The sequence below is a fragment of the Solanum verrucosum genome, unplaced genomic scaffold, assembly GCF_900185275.1.
Source record: "Solanum verrucosum unplaced genomic scaffold, falcon-dt-bn FXZP01000278.1, whole genome shotgun sequence".
NCBI lineage: Eukaryota > Viridiplantae > Streptophyta > Magnoliopsida > Solanales > Solanaceae > Solanum > Solanum verrucosum.
The window spans coordinates 2,428,629-2,447,356 of NW_026020332.1; the positions used below are offsets into that span (position 1 = coordinate 2,428,629).

At 36.4% G+C, this 18,728-nt stretch overlaps 1 protein-coding gene and 1 pseudogene across 2 annotated transcripts in view; both read left to right on the forward strand.

Moving 5' to 3' along the window:
• The window catches only part of LOC125836756 (berberine bridge enzyme-like 22), a 119,494-nt gene that overhangs the window by 79,735 nt on the left and 21,031 nt on the right, over window positions 1-18,728 (forward strand). The window contains exon 2 of one of the 2 annotated variants that reach the window (XM_049515960.1): window positions 491-530. In XM_049515960.1, the coding sequence (XP_049371917.1) occupies window positions 506-530 (25 nt within the window). In that variant the 5' untranslated portion in view covers window positions 491-505. Of the gene's footprint in view, window positions 1-451; window positions 531-18,728 lie in introns of those variants that run through there. The other variant, XM_049515959.1, reaches the window with a different exon arrangement.
• LOC125836755 (berberine bridge enzyme-like 28) lies at window positions 10,659-12,254 on the forward strand (annotated as a pseudogene).

Sequence of the window (18,728 nt, forward strand, 5' to 3'; positions counted from 1 at the left end):
TCTTATTATCCATAGCTCTGATACGAATAAAGTAGGTGAAAACACAACAATATTACTCATTTTTCCTAATTTTTATGACTCATTTTTCTTTTTATTAAGTACCAAAAATAATAATATATTTCTATATTTAATAAAAAATTAATTATAAAATACATATTTTATTCTTATTGAAATGATTTATGATCATGCAAACATCAGTGACTTATTTTTAGACAATAAGTTTTTTTTTAAAAATCTTAAACTTCTCACATAAATTCAAATGGAGAAAGTATTAATATATATTTTAATACCACGTGCCACTTTATTTTATGTCTAGCTAAAAGTATAAATAGAAGTTCTTGTTTCCATTTTCTCAATCAATAAAATTTGCAACAACAAATAATCAATTATGACTATTATCAACAAGTTCACAATATTTCTCTTTCTCTCAATTTGGTTTTCATCATCATATTCATGGGCCAACAAAACTCACGATGACTTTTTTAAATGTCTTTCTCACAAAATTATGAACTCAAACTCAATATCACAAGGTATCCACACTCCTAAAAACTCTTCATATTCTACCATTTTAAACTCCTTTACAGATAACCTAAGGATAACCTCTAACTTCAAACCATCAATTATTTTCACTCCTAATTATGATGAATCCCAAATCCAGGCAGCTATACATTGCTCCAAGAAACATGGCCTACAAATTAGAATTTGAGGCGGCGGACATGATTATGAGGGACTTTCATACATTTCAGAGACCCCTTTTGTCATAATTGAACTTAGAAACCTAAGGTCAATCTCCATAGATACTGAAGACAAGACTGCTTGAATTCAAGCTGGCGCGATCCTAGGGTAAGTTTACTATAGAATCGCGGAAAAAAGTAAAAAATTGGCCTTTGTTGCTGGGGTTTGCCCAACTGTTGGTGTTGGTGGACACTTTAGTGGTTGAGGCTATGGCATGATGTCACGAAAAATCGGTACAACTGCTGATAACATCATTGATGCAAACTTAATTGATGCTAATGGACGAATTCAGGATCGAGAATCAATGGGTGAGGATATCTTTTGGGCTATTAGAGGTGATTGAGGGACTAGTTTTGGTCTCATTATCTCATGGAAGGTGAAATTACTTGATATTCCAGAAAAGGTGACTGTATTCAACGTGACACGAACGTTGGAACAAAATGCCACTTAACTTGTTTACAAATGGAAACATATCGCAGACAAAGTTGATGACAATCTCCTCCTCAGGCTCTTCCTGAGGAGTACTGAATCTCCTTTCCAGCGTGGACAAAGGATCTACCATTACACTTTCTTTTGACGCTACATGCCCCAAAAATGCAATTGATTTCAACCAAAATTCACACTTTGAAAATTTAGCATATAATTTTTGTTTCCCAAGAACACCCAAAACAGTACGAAAATGGTTGACATACTCTTCTTCACATTCCGAATAAACCAAAATATCATCAATAAAGACTATCACAAAGGAATCAAGAAATGGCTTGAACACCCTATTCATCAAACTCATGAAAGTTGTAGGTGCATTGGTCAAACCAAAAGACATAACCAAAAACTCATAGTTCCCATAACGAGTTCTAAATGCCGTCTTGGGCACATCCTCAGGCCTAATTTTCAATTGATGGTAACCGGATCTTAAATTAATCTTTGAGAAAACCGCTGCACCTTGCAATTGGTCAAAGAGATCATCTATTCTAGGAAGGGGGTACCTATTTCGAATAGTGACTCTATTTAATTACCGGTAATCTATACACATTCTCATACTACCATCCTTCTTCTTAACAAACAAAACTGGAGCACCCCATGGGGAATCACTAGTGCGAATAAATCCCTTATCAAAGAGCTTTTGGATTTGAGCCTTAAGCTCTCCTAATTCTGTCGGAGCCATGCGATATGGATGGATAGAAATGGGACGAGTACCAGGCTCTAAATCAATGCAAAAATCTATATCTCTATCCGGAGGCATACCATGCAAGTCATTAGGAAACACTTCACTAAATTCAGACACCACAAGAATAAACCCAATGGATGGAGAATCAATCTCAACATTCCTAACATGAGTCAAATAAGCCAAACAACCCTGCTCTACTAATTTACTAACCCGAATGGAGGATATAATCTTAGCTTGCTCAGGCTTGTACACCCCTCCCACTCTAATTGTTCCCTTCCCAGAATTTCTAGAGTTACAGACTCAGTATTACAATTAAGAACAACATAATAGGGGGACAACCAAGTCATGCCTAAGATTATGTCAAAGTCAATGATATCCAAAATCACCAAATCAGCCCAAGTTTGAAAACTCATAAACACAATAGGACAAGCACGATAGACATAGGTAACTATGATTGACTCTCCAACTGGGGTAGAAACACGAATAGGGGCATCAAGAATATCACAAAATCATCACAAAATCAAAGGCAAATCTCACATATACATACGAATAAGTATAACCCAGATCAAACAACATGTCACGCCCCGAGCCTACACCCTGGGCGGGACCGGCACCCGGAGACCATTTCTGGCCCCAAGCGAACCCTTGGCCTGGCTTTCTTAACTCAGCGGAAACCTAGCTCACAGAATAATCCAAAGCAATGCAATATTGCAAAACAACTTAACTTATAAAATATGGCCATAAGGCAACCCGAATCTCAAAATAGGATATTTACATATATACATAGATAAGAGACTCAGAACTAGCTGACTGACTATTTGTCTATGAAGCCTCTAAAATACTGAGATGGATGTTGGGACAGATCCCGCAACATCCTAATAAAACAAAACTAACTAAGAACACAAAATAATTGAGTCCTCCGGAATGCAAGGAGGCTCACCACTGACTCTGGAGTGCTCAGCTGGATCAACGACGTGCAGGATGCTGATCCGGGGTACCTGAATCTGCATCATCAAACGATGCAGGCCAACTGGCATCAGTACATGGAATGTACGAGTATGCGAGCTGGAAAACTAAGCAACAAAGGCTAGAATGAAATCCGGAAGAAAACTGAACAGCTTACCTGGCTCAACTCAACTCAACCTGACTGACTTCTTTCAATATAAGGCAATTTAAAACAAGTGCAATATAAAGAAAGACTGTTTAAAACATGCTATAAACTCTGTGTGTATACAATGATACAATAAGCCTGAAATGTATTTAGAAATGCAATGAACTGATGTATATAAGAATACAATAATCTCTGTGTATGAAAATACAATAACTGCTGTGGGAGTTTCTCTAACCGACAACCATCACATAAGAGCTATAGTGATGATACAGCGATCGACCTCACGCTGCCAGAGCATCTTATACCCGGCCAAAGGTATACGACCTGAACTGCCTAATGGATCCACTAGTCTAATCTGAAAAGGATTTATCTAAAAAGTATGATCCTTTTCTACCCATGGTGGCTAACATGGTTCTATAGGGGCTGTGGGTTCTTTGAACGCTCCCCCAATTCGGTGCTCGATACTACTCCCAAAAATGTACTGGCTCTTATGTTTTTAAAATACATTTCTTCCTGCTGATGTGAGATAATTACTCAAAAACTAGCCCAAAGGCTCTTTGGAAATCTCAGTTTCCAACCTTGTTTAAATGTAAAAACATTTCTTTAAAACTTCTTTGGGAATACATAGTTCCCTAATACCTTTGAGAAAAGAACTCAACTTTAAACTCTTTACTTTACTTGAACTCTTGGCTTGATGTGAAACTCTTAACTTATGACTTGACTTGAAACTCAATACTTAACTTGGAACTTGAGCCTTAGAATGAAGTTAAAACGTTCAATGAAGGCTCTTGGAAAACCTTAAGGACTTGCTTGCTTCTAAGCTTGACTTCACTTGACTTGGGAACTATCTTTCCTTGAAAACGGAATTATGAATTCCAGGTGTTCGATCACATGCTATGGAGGGATTCTTGAATGCTTAGGCGTACTTTGGAGTGTCGGAAACTACTATAAAACATAGGTATAATACTTTGGAACTTGCATGAGAAAGTGAGAAAAGAAACGGGGAAACTTGGCTGAGACTTCAGGTTTCTGGTGACACAGGTGGAACCTACGGACGCCATCGACGGACCGTAGATGGACTTACGGTCCGTCCTGCAGGTCCGTAGATCGCGTCAGAAATTTCCCCAGAATTCATTTAAAAAAAATGACTAAGTGTTGACCTACGGTTCTGACTTACGGTCCGTAGGTCAGGCCACGGACCGTAGGTCGTGACCGTAGATCGATGCCCCAAAAACCAACTTTTGTTCCGATTGACGGTTGACCTGTACGGACCGTCAATCGATCTACGGTCCGTAGGTCACGCCCGTAGATGGGGATCGTCAGCCCAGAAATTTGCTGCGAATTGATGGTGAATCAACTTCAAAAGGGTCATAGCTCTTAGAATCATAATCCCCTCAACATACAATAGGTTTCAACTTAAATGCACAACCCAATCAAGTCTCACAACGAACAATAACTTCAACAACTTCAACGACAATATCAACAACAACTAACAACTTTGACACTTCACCAACAATTCCCAATCTTTTCTCAAATCATAGAATAAACTTGGTGTGTGTGAGGGAAAGAATCAACCCACACGAAAAACTCACATACCTTGATAGGGATCACCCCCGACGAAAATCCACAATGATCTTGTTGATCTCCTCTTTCTTCTTCTCCTTCCTCTCTTCTTCACCCTCAAGAACCCTAACTCTTTCTCTTTCAAAATGGGACAAAATGATCCAAAGATCAGCCTAATACAACAATAAGAGCTCAAAAGAAATGATTTGTGAAAGGACCAAAATGCCCTTAAATTTCCGGACGGATTTCCCTTCCAACTGCCAATCTTCTAAAGGGTGTAACTCCCTCATACGAACTCGGAATCGAGCAAACTTAGTGGCGTTGGAAAGATAGTTCCACGAGCTTCGCAACCATAACTAGAACTACTCCTAACTCATCCTGAGCCAGGAGTTACGACTACTCAAAGTTGGCCAAAAACTCATTTTTTTTTTTTCAATAATGACTATTTCCAAATTTCAAGCTCCTTCAAAGCCACTTCAAATTGTCGGATGTTACACAACACAATAGCCATCCGGTCACAGACAAGAATAGTACATGTGATCACCGCGTCGGACGCCTTCGCCTCATTCTTGCCTGGAAAAGCATAACATTTAGCCCTATCATCTTGTCGAGCTACTTCCCTTCCTGGTTGCGTGTTACCCCTACCTCCATTACCATTACCATTTCCTCTACCTTCACGGCCTCGCTGATTACCTCATCAACCACCTTGTGGACGTCCTCTACCATTATTACAGTTCCCCATGGGTACCATTGCCCTAGACTGCTGCTACTGCATGGAATCTAACACACGTGGGTGGGGACAATCTCTCCTCATATGCACAGGTTCTCCACAATTGTAGCAAGTACGATCAAAAGATGGTCTGCTGCCCGTCGAAGGCGCGATAATATGACTATCCTGAAAATTATGAGATGGAGTTCCCGAGCAGTTACCTGTAGAGGCGGGCATAGCGGACTGAATTGGCTTGGCTGCAAGTGTTGGCCTTCTAGACCTCTTAGAGTAAGAGCCTTGAAAGTTACCTGAATTATTTGCCCTTTTTTCCCAAGCCTTAGCTTGACCGTCTCACTTCACCCCCTCCACTTTCTTAACATAGTCCGTCACCTCATTAAAACTCCTCCATGTAGAAGTCATATGAACAGATAATACTTGCAACGCAGAATTCAAACCTCTAATAAATAACCGGATCCTCTCTTCCTTAGTAGCAACTAACTACATAGCATATCTGGATAAAGCATGGAACTTGGCCTCACAAGCAGCCACAAAGATACCACCTTGCTCTAACGCCCTAAAGTCATCCTTCTTGCGATCCCTCAAAGTTTTGGGCACATACTTTTCTAGAAACAGAGCATGAAATTGGGTCCAAGTAAGTGGAGGTAAAGTAAATGATTTGCACTCCATATAATCTCCCCACCACTGTTTGGCCTTACCTTGAAGTTGGAAAGACACAAACTCAACCCCAGTTGGTGAACAATACCCAATTTATGCAGCCTCTCATAACAGTCTAAGATAAACTTACAAGCATCTTTAGTCTCAGAACCAAGAAATACCAGAGGCTTAAGCTTCAGAAACTTAGTCAACATATCATGTTTGTTGCCAGTCATAACATAACCCAACAAAGAATGGAAGAAAGCATCAGTACCTACATTTCCACCCGTTTTGTGGGCAGTGCTAGCAACAAGAGTATTAGTAGGAGTTTAAGTTGCTTAAGCAGATAGAAGCACTACAGGACCAACCAACCCTTTCAAGAACACCATAATCTATTGAGCTAACACCAGATTGATGGGGGGAACAACCGCAGTCTCCGCTAGCACCTCTTCCTCTTGTCCATTTTCCTCAACATCTTCAACCTCAATATCCTCTTCTATCTCCTCATTATGCGCAAGAGGGTTCTCATTCATAGGAACATTATCAATCAGCACCTCATTCACATCAGGCGCTACTCTCCCACGGCCTCTACCCCTAGCTCTTTCTCTACTTCTGCCTTGATCGTGACCTCTCGCTGCAGATTCCTCAGTTGGAGCATTAACAGGAGCTAGGGCCTAAAACCGTTATACCTAGTATTAACCATTTGCGAACAGAAGAGTGAAAGAGGTTAGATATCAATTTGAATCGCCAGATACCAATTGGAATCAAGTCATAGCACAAAAGGAGACAAGAGAAAAATAGAAATTTCCTAAAGTCCTATAGCCTCTCGAAAAAAATAAAGGTGTCCCCGTATCGTTCCGCGAGACTCTATTAGACTCGTTTAGGTACATAGAGATCAACGAATCTAGTCTTTGATACCAACTTTGTCAAGACCCAGACCATCGTGATTGACACCCACACTAACCCTCCGATGGAGAACCATTACTACAACTCAAACAAGCAACTAAACAAAAAACTAAGGCAATTAAGTTACGAAAGCAAGTTAATTAACTAAAAGTGCTGCTTCCTTTCCTGCCACTACTTTTTGAGTCAAAAACTCCTCTTTGGTTTAATTTATATTCAACTTTCTCTAGCGGAATTAGACTTTCATTTCTATTTCTTCAAATCCAGCATGACATGTGTCAAGAATCAAAGAAAAGTTTGCACTTGCAGCGCCTCGACTCGAGTTTCCGCTGTAGGATTGGGTGAGGTGACGAGAGCTGAAGCCAAGGAAATGCGGAATAAACAACCTAGAACCTGAAAGTCAATGTACCAAAACATCTAAACAAATGATCCAAGTCTAAACAAGAAGGGATACATCCCCAAACTAATGAACTAATCAACCAAATAGAACAAATATCTAAGTCTGAAAATGATGAACATTGACGAAAGAGAATCCTATGGCAGCCCTGACGAGTTGGTTCACCCTTGAATTTGAAGCGATGATCACTGATCTTCTAAGTGAGGTCTGTCAATAGTAGCGTGAAGATGCTCTGTACTCAACAAAAATAAGAGCAAGTGCAGAATCAGTACACAACCACAGTGTACTGGTAGGATCACGCGGCTATCCCACTAGTGCAACATAAGCAAGTCAAACAACATTATAATCACATGCATATATATCAACATATACAACATCATCAACATGAAGAATCAACAACACATTTCACATTTATCATCACATAATTGGTCTTCTAATGTAACCCCAACCCAAATAGTTAACATGCCGGAACGTGGCAATTCGATCCCATATTTATGCCGGAACGTGGCAACCGATACCATATTTGTGCCGGAACGTGGCAATCTGATACCATTCACACACCACAATCACAAACACAAGTACATCATCAAGATCATACATTTAATTCATGATTTCATGGTAATGATATTCATCTATCTCATTTACAACAAGTGTGATCAACATTGCAACATCCATACATACACAAGTATCATAATGAAGCAAGAACAAACATACATCACACAAATATAGAATCACAACCATCACCTACCTCGAAACAAGCTTGAAACCCTAAGAAACTTGATACTTCCCTTTTCGGATTTGTTCCGCTTGTTCTTAGTCTACAAACAATCAATATAATCCGGGAATCAATAAACAATTATTAATTACCCAAATTACCAACAAATCTAACAAATCCTAGATCAACCCATGATCCCAATTATCCAATTAAGGATTGTTTCCACCATAGATTCAAGATCTAAACCCTCCCCCATCAATATTCACCCATTCTATTATATATGTTCTACGGATCGAAAACGGATTCGGGAGTGAAAAGCTTACCTTTAGCCTCAAGAATGGTGAAAAATGAGTAGAAATCGCATGGGGTTCATTCTTTAGCGCTAAAAGTTGAAAAGTGCATAATGAGGTCATTTAGGGGTTTATTAATGACTTTAATTCACGTCGGGCCCGCCACATCGGCCACTACCCCTCCACAGTGGCAACGCCAAAGCGATAATAACTCCCGTCAAAGCGGCCAAAACGAAACATAGAGCTATTTAAAGAATTCCAAAATTCCCCTTTCACCACACACTTCTAACCCACAACACTCATAAAATACCCTTTGCGCTAAGATCAATTTCGGGAGTTCTACTCCCTCGAATTCAGTTTCGTAAATTTGTATGGATTTCTTAACAAGTTAGCTATCTACTCATGCAATCAAAATCATAATTACTCCACCCGATTTTTACCAGATTTCCCTACACCTTGGTGACTCCAATTTCTTCCAAATCTGGACAAGGTTGGAAAAATTCAAATACTACGAAAAAGTTTTTCCGTCCCAAATTTTTCCCCATTGACATTTCTATAACGATGGAACCCAGTCGTTACACTCATAGAAGCTGAAAATATATTCATGATCGACTATATGGTGTATTGGGGAAAAATTGAAAATTTTCAAAGAAACATAGCTTGGAGTAAATTTTTTTACGTATAAATGGTTAAGTATGTATCAAAATCTCCTAGAGCTGCTGATTTCAATTATAGAGATCTTGATTTAGAAGTGAACAATATTAATGGAAGCACAAGCTATGCACAAGCAAGAATTTGGGGAGAGATATTTCAAGAACAAAACTAAATTTAATGACTTTGTTTAATAATTTTACATACTTGAGTTATAAACTTTTGAGATATTTATTTAGGGGTGTCAAATGGGTGGGTTAGGTTGAAATTGGAGATATTAAGATGGGTTGAGTCTTGACCCGCCCAAGTTTACTTTGGACTCAAATGGGTTGGGTTCAAATGGGCTAAAAAATGGGTTGGGTCTTGACCCCACTAATCTCAATAATTTTAATATAATGATATTTAAATTTTATAATCACAATTCGATTTCCGCTCAAGTTTTTTTTTTAAAAAGTAACAAATGGATAGATAAATCCTAAAAGATGTTAAATAGATAATAATTCATATCTTTAATATAGGAACATATCTTAGTAAAAAAGTTTTAAAACGGGTTGAAATTGAAGATTGAATTGGGCTCAATTGAGGATTCTCTTAAAATGGGTTAGGCTTGAATGAGTTGAGATTGAGCCCAACCCTTAAAATTCTGGGCGGGTTGTGCGGGTTACCTATGTTTGGGTTCACTTTTGACACCCCTAATTTACTCATCACAATTACAAAAATTTAGACATTTTGAGGTCAATGTATTATAATAATGTATAAATTTTAGGAATCACATAGTTTTAATATGAAATTACAATTATCCCTATTTAGCTTGTGATTACATTAATCCCTGAAAAAGTAAAACAAATCGGATACATAATATGTAGCTCGGATACATTATAAAATAAACCGGATACATAATATGCAACTCGGATACATTATAAAATAAACCGGATACATAATATGTACCTCAGATACATTAAAAACTAGCTCGGATACATTATAAAATAATTTAGAATTAGGAGAGAAATAAGGGATTTTAGAGGTTTTAAGAAATAGAAGGGAATATTAGAAATAAGGGAAACATAAGACGTGCATTTCAATAATTTTTCTTATAATTGTATGCAGTGTCTTGGACCACAATTACAAGTCTTCAATATTATTATTCCTTCTCATTTTATACCCGTGGAGATATATGTACAATATATTATATATGTAGAAATTTATCTTGATATTTTCGTATTAACATCTTTATCCATATTTATCATCTAAAGGTCAAAGTGGATTTGGTAAATGATATTTTTGGGATAATAGACATATAGGAAGTTTGACACAAAACCCCATCAATTTTCATAAATTTAGAAAAATTAAAATTTCTTATTAAGGTATAGTTTGACATTTAAAAAATCAAGTCGGACAAACGGGTACGTTAATGATTAGAATATTTGCTTAATCTTTATGTCCCAATAATGCGGAGGAAATGTCAAGTTTTCTACACAAATTTCTTTATAATACATTGATAATATCCATTATAGTAGATAATCTTATCTATTCGACCATACAATTATATGAAAGTAGGCTATTATAATCAAATCTAGAAGATATGTAAAATTCAAAACAGGAGAATTTTTTTTTCTCTAATTAGTTTCATTGATCGTTATCAATGATATATAAATAATTATACGCATGTTATGACCACAAGATAAAAATAAAAACAAATAACCCACGTTAGGCATGAGGAAGATCTTTTATATGAATAAACATCACAATTGACTAATCAATTATGACTACTTTCAACAAGTTAACAATCCTTCTCTTTCTCTCAATTTGCCTTACATCATCATGGGCCAACAAAACTCATGATGGCCTTTTTGAATGTCTTACTCACAAAATTATGAACTCAATATCACAAGTTATCTACACTCCTAAAAACTCATTATATTCCACCATTTTGAACTCCTTTTCAGATAACCTAAGGATAACCTCCGACTTCAAACCATCAATTATTTTCACTCCTACCAACGAATCTCAAATCCAGGTAGCTATACATTGCTCCAAGATACATGACCTACAAATCAGAATTCGAAGTGGTGGACATGACTATGAGGGTCTTTCACACATTTCGGAGACCCCTTTTTTCATAATTGATCTTAGGTTCCTAAGATCAATATCTATTGATACCCAAAAAAAAACTGCTTGTATTCAAGCTGGCGCCACCCTAGGGGAAGTTTACTATAGAATCGCTCAAAAAAGTAAAAATTTGGCCGTAGTTGCTGGGGTTTGCCCTACAGTTGGTGTTGGTGGAAACTTTAGTGGTGGAGGCTATGGCATGATGTCACGAAAGTTCGGTACTGCTGCTGATAACATCATTGATGCAAAATTGATCGATGCTAATGGACGAATCAAGGATCGAGAATCAATGGGTGAGGATCACTTTTGGGCTAGCTATTAGAGGAGGTGGAGGGACTAGTTTTGGTCTCATTATCTCATGGAAGGTGAAATTAGTCAACATTCCTGAAAAGGTGACCGTGTTCAATGTGACACGAAGGTTGGAACAAAATGTAACTCAATTAGTCTACAAATGTCAACATATCGCGGACAAAGTTGATGACAATCTCCTCCTCAGGATCTTCCTAAAGAGCAATATTGAATCTCCATTCAGGCGTGGACAAAGGACTTTCCACACCTTTTTCACTACAATGTTTGTTGGAGAAGTAGATAAACTCCTCCGCGAAATGCAAAAGAGATATCCAGAACTAGGGTTAGTGAAAGAAGATTGCATTGAGATGAATTGGATCGAATCTATGCTCTTCTTTGCGGGTTTCCCTAGGGGCACACACTTGATGTGTTACTAGATTGGAATAGCACAACTAATCAAGCGTACTATTTCAAAGGGAAATCAGACTATGTCCAACACCCAATTTCTATAAATGGTCTTGAAGGTATATGGAAACTATACAATCAATTAGGCGAAAATTCGGGTGTTGAATTACAGTTTAGTCCTTATGGAGGAAAGTTGAGCGAAATCTCAGAATCTGAAACTCCTTTCCCTAATAGAGCTGGAAATATATTCATGATCAAGTATTCTGTATTTTGGGTGAAAATGGAAAATTCTAAGAGAAACATAGCTTGGAATCGAAAACTTTATCGATACATGGCTAAGTATGTGTCAAAATCTCCAAGAGCTGCTTATTTCAACTATAGAGATCTTGATTTAGGAATGAACAATATTATTGGAAACACAAGCTATGAACAAGCAAGAATTTGGGGAGTGAAATATTTCAAGAACAACTTTGATAGATTGGTGAAAGTGAAGACAAAAATTGATCCAACAAATTTCTTTAGAAATGAAGAAAGTATTCCCCCTCTATTATCTTAAGCTTAGTGGTAATTAATTTATGCACTATACAAATCAAAGACATCTCCGGTACTTGTCTAAAAGTAAGGCTTTTTAGATATTTCTTTTACGTGTATATGTACTACTATAGTACTGAAAAATAAATGTAGCCACGATGCGTTCCAAAGATTATGTAAAAATATTGTGTACGAATGAAACAACTTTTTTTTTTGTTTCTAAAAATGCTCTTTTTAACAATAGAATAATATGACCATTGATAAGTCATTTAATCAAACAAGTGGCTTCATATATGATACAAATCATGTAGATTGATTTTATAAGATAAATGATTTTATTGATACAAACTAAATTCAGTGACTTTACTAAATAATTTGGGTTACTTATAATTAATATGTACAAGTAACAAAAATTATTTTATAATGGTTGTATATGTAATGTATCAACATGCATGCAATGTATGGCTACGTACCTTTTTGAAACATAAATATTGTGTTAGAGCTCACTGTACTACTAAAAAGTGGGCTTCTGGTAATTTGTGGAAGATGATGACTCAAGTAAGGAGCAGCGCGGAAAAGCACATGATTATATTTGGCAAATTAATTCAGGATCGAGTGAGTAGCTTCTGGTGGGATAATTGGAGTGGAAAAGGTCCTCTTGCAAGTTACTATCCTGATGAAAGAAAAGTGTTAGCACCTTGGTTAACAACTTCATTTCTGATGGTGCTTGGAATGTTAATAAGCTAAGCAATTTATTGTCCAATGAAATGGTGCAACACATGCATATTGACCATTACCATTGGCAACCAAGATCAAGTTTTTTGGGATCTTACCACCAAGGCACAATCAGACACCTGATCAATCAATGGTGGACTCAAAATACCACTAATGTTGTCCACAAAAAGAGGCTCAAACCATTCCCTATGAGAACTATTGTTTGCAGCTGGAATGTCACTCCCCGAGCTACCCCCGAGACGCGGACATGGGACCTAGGACAACAAGTGATCCCAAGCTAACCCTGTTGGCATGATCATGAGCATACTAAAGATAATATACTGATGTGGAAGCTAAATCATAAATAAACTGAAGAGATGGGGAATACTCATATACTATAACTGATGAGTTTAATACAAAGAAGTTATTAACTCAATATTAAGCTAAATCTAACTATGTCTGAAATACGCCTCTAAACTGACTAGAAATGTTGGGACATGCCCCAACTAGATCTAGCAAAACTGAAACTAAAGACTAAAAGCGATAAAGGTAAACATGTCACTAGTCCTCGAAGAATGAGGACTCACCACTGATGTTGCTGAACTGAAGATCGGGAACCGATCTAAACGTGATCTGGATGCTGAGAACCTGAACCTACATCACGAGAAGATATAGCACACGTATGCGTCAGTACTTGAAAGGTACTGAGCATGCAGGATAGAGTAAAGCTGAAATAACATATACCTGAACAAACCAATAAAGCAATGAAATAATCTGAACATGATATAGATACTGAATGTTGAGCTAACTGAATGCAATGACCAATTTATAACATGCTGAGACTGAATACTGAATATACTGATAAATGGTCAATGCAATAGAATCTGACTGAACTATGGGAGCTACTAATAACCGACATAAAACCACATGAGCTAAATGTGGAGTCCGATGTATACGCCCCATCGAGAGGACCCAATATACCCTGCTAGAGGTATAGAGGCATGTTGGCGTGATCACTAAACTGATGTTGCCCACAGAGGGGACTTACACCTACGTGGCTCGTAGTTCTGGGACTATATGGGTACGATGAACTCTAGTCCAACTTGGTATTATGCTACTCCCAATGAATTAAGTAGTTAACTTGTCATGACTGAATTTCTGTAAATACTGGATAGCTCGAAACTGAACATGCAAACTGAGAATGCAACAATTAATCTGATAATGATGCATTCATAAACTGAGGCATGTATAACTGAATATATTATGACTGAAATACTGAATAGTTCAAAATACTGACATGTAGATACTCATACTTGAAAACTCCTTTTTAGAAAACAATTCAACATCATATTATACTATGATCATTGATGACTAGGGAAGTCATACTGCATAAACATTGATGGTAAATCTAGATACCATACTATCCATACATTGATGACCTACTCAATTGTCATACTAATCATGTTTTAGAAGCTCTTTCTCAAAACTCATTTAACTTTCTCAAAAACTCAATTTAAAACTCAAGTGTTGTCTTAAAGAAAAGCTTCTCATGATTTATAACTCAAAATAGGGTTTATGCTGAAATATACTGATAATGTGGCATAAAACTGGAGCATGTATATCTGAATAACTGAAATATCTGACCTAGCATGTGTAATTCAAGAACTAATGAAATACATAGCTAGGGTTCTGAAATTTATGTAAGAAACTGAGCAATAACATGATAATCTGATTTGGAACATTTAAATAACTAATTCATGATGATCTGTTGAAATTCTAGAAACCCTAAGTCTGTTCATAATCATGGAATCAAGAATCTGACTGAATTCTAGGGACCTAATGGGCGAAAGGAACCCACTAGTGAAATCCCACATACCTGGTGACGAATTCCACGGAGAAATCTTTCGATTTCGGGGCTGGAACTGATGGAACCTTGCTACGTTCTTGAACTAGGATTCTTGACCTCTCTTCTCCTTTTAGCGTTCTAATTTTCTAAGTTTTGATTAAATGTTTTGACTAAGGTAAGTTCTAGTTATGTTTCTAGGCTTAAACTGACTAAAACCTCATGATTTAGGATTTAAACGACGTATCTTAGGGGTTAAATGAAATAGGAAAAGACCAAAAGACCCCTGACTTAGCTGCTGTCGGAGTGATCGACGGATTGGACTGACAGGCCGTCATTCAATCGACGGTCCGTAGATTGGGTCCGTCAATCGAGTCTGCCTGACAGGGCTTCACTAAAACAAGCATAACTTTTTACTCGGAGGTTGGATTTTAGTAAACTCGGTGGCGTTGGAAAGATAATTCAATTATCTATCATATAATAGGTCATGGGGCACCTAATTCCTTTTGTACTAAAAGTTATGACCATCTGAAGTTGACCCATCAGAAATTTTAGCTAACTAGCTGCTGACCCTCATCTACGGTCAGACCTACGGACCGTGGATCGAATGAAGGTCCGTACTGGTCGACCGTAGTTCGTGTCAGAGGCTGGGTAAAGAAGGTCTTGATCCACGGACACAGACCACGGACCGTGGTCTGATCTACGGACCGTGGGTCTGTCCGTGAGTCAAGACTTAGCCAATTTTTCTGAGCTTGGCTGGGGAGGGGTTGCAGTGGTGAACCATGGACCACCAGCACGGGCCATGGTCTGACCTATGGTCTGTGGATGGCAACCGTGGGTTGCACCTGCAACTTCTCAAAATCTGCATTTTTGGTCTGTTTTGGATTCGGGGTGTTACATGGAACTTTCCAAATTTGGGTCTATTGAAGCTTAACACTAATGGGAGTTTCACTTCTCCTACTGTTAAAGCTGGTGTATATAAGAGGGTTGTTAAGAGACGACAAAGGTGAATTTGTGATGACCTTCTCTTCACCTATACAATATGACAGTAATTTGGAAGCAGAGACCTTGGCAGCTAAATATGGTTTGAGCAGATGTATACTTTTGAATTATAGAGACTTTAACCTTGAAGTGGATTCATTATCTCTTGTCCAAATGATCAACGAGAACAAATGCTATAATTATAAACTATTAAGGATCATTGAAGAGGTTCAACATCTGAAGAAACTTGCTAATGTCAAGGTAGAACACTGTTTCAGAGAGGTCAATACGGTTGCAAACAATCTTGCTAAATTAGCCGCGAGCAATCAGAATGAGGCCTATTATGACACCTATCAACAACTTCCGATGGGGGCTATGGGTCCATTCCAACTTGACAAAAACCAAATGCCTTCTATAAGTCTCAAATATGACAAGGCAATTTTTTTTGTTAGTTAGCCAGATAGATTGTTCTTTTTGTGAGGGTTGGACGGTCTAAGATAGCTTCATCTGCCCCCTTTTTGAAGGATAAATTTGTATCCTTGTGTTATGTTCGGAGGTAAGGCCAAGCCCCCTATTGTATTCATATTCCGATATATAACACCCCAGTCATGGGAAATTTTAAAAAAAAAAAATTGAATAAATAATGTATAATCGTGTATAGATGATTTAAAATTATGTATTAGAGATGTATATACATTTATATACATTGTTGATACAATAATGTATACATTGCAAACTTTTTTTTATATATATATAATCCCAACCAACTCAAATCTCCTATAGATAGTCTCAAAATTTAGATATAAACTCCTCTCAATGTTTAAAGTCTTTTAATATATTATTCATCAAAAATAACTCATATTTGCGGCACATCAAATTTTAAAATTAGTGTCTGAGTACGCAAGAATAAGAGGATGAAGAAGGAAAGCAACGAAAAAAGAAAGAAGAAGAAGAGGCTTGTAGCTTGCTTCTGTCCTTAGTCAATTTTGGACTAAAGCTATTCTGACTATCGTATCTTTTTTTAATCGAATACCTTCCTCTGTAATCACAGGTCTCTCTTTTTGAGAGAAGATTTTCTAGAATGGAAGTTTCTCCTTTACTTTTTTAGACGTTTCGCTATTTTGAAATAAAAAAAAGATTTATGGATGAAGTAATTGTTGGTGTTAAAGAGAGAACTGCAAGGAGCCAACCCTAATACGAGAGGACTGGGTTTGGCTAACCTATGATGTACTGGTTGTTATACCAATAGTAGAAGCAGTAACAACAAGAGGAATTTTCGCAAATAGCCACTATAATAAAATTAATTATGCTCCATAGTTATAGTTTGCATATTTATGGGTTGTAGCTACAATTCAAGCTATTTCGTTTGTATAATTCATGGATCTGTATAAATTTGTAGGTTTGTATAATTCGCGGGTACATTTGTATAATTCAATTATTTTTATATAAATTCGAAATAACGAATTTATACAATTACAAACATTAGAAGTGTAAACAGTTACACAAATTATGAATTATACAAAAGTTATACAAATTATATTATACAAAATCTGAATTATACAAAACTAAAAAGTTGAGCTGCGTAATTATAGCTAAAAGTAGACCGCGAATTATAAATAAAGCAAACTATGATTATGTTAAGTTATTAACTATTATATGTTTGCTTATATGAGTAATTTTCCCTAACAACAACAACCACAGTTAGTGTCTTGAGTATGGAAGAAGAAAAATGAAGTAGAAGGAAGAAGAAGTTAGGTAATCTTGATCCAATAGACATTTTGTTTAGTTTTCCAAAATAATTTCATATACTTAAGTAAGCTTTCGATATATTTACTCATCACAATTACTTCAAAAGATGAGAGTAGGCCTTTTGTAATTTGCGCAGTTTCTTGGACCTCAATTACAAGTCTTCAATATTACTATATGTTCTCATTTTATATCCAAGTGGCATAGCTATATTGTCCTAATGATGGTTACTCAAACACCTTTTGTCAAAAAATTAAATTGTGCATATAGAAAATAATACTTATTTATAAATCAAAATCAACTTTTTTAGAAATATATGCTAAAGTTTTAACTATCCTTGGTAAATTTTTTAATTTTACCGTCATTTTATTTCCGCGGATATATAGAAATTTATCATAATATTTTTCCATCCGATAGCGTCTAAGAAAATTATTAGCATCTTTATCCATATTTATCATCTAAAGGTCAAAGTGGATTTGGTAAATGATAATTTTGGGACAATATACATATAGGAAGTTGGACAAAAAACCCCATCACTTTTCATAAATTTAAGAAATTACAATTTCTTATTAAGGTCTAGTTTGACCTATAATGCCCCCAACATAATTTTCTCCAAACCCAAGACTCAAACTCGAGACCTTCAAATAAGGATGGCACAGTCCTATCACTGCACCACAACTCATGATGGTAACGTTTAATGACTAGAGTATTTGTTTAATCTTTATGTTCCAATAATGCAGAGGAAATGTTGAAGTTTTCAACACAAATTTCTTTATTTAAGGCGACATATATATTCTATATAATATATTGATAATCAATTCTAGAAGATAAGATATGTAAGATTTAAAAATTGGGGAAAGATTTTCTCTAATTTGTTTTATTGATCGTTATCAATGATATGAATAATTATACCAATAATGCTAAGTACGAACAAAATATAAAAATAAAAACTGATAATATATGAATAAGCATAACAATTATTGACTAATCTTGGAATGTATATATATATATACTTTTCTATTACGAAAAAAATAAAATGCACGCAGAGTTCAATTTTGCTTTTTAAAACTAAAAAAAGAAAACTCTATCACGGATTAAGAAATGTTTTACGAATAAAGTAGGTAAAAACACAACAATATTACTCATTTTTTCTAATTTATATGACTCACTTTTCTTTTTAGTAAGTACGAAAAATAATGATATATTTCTATATTT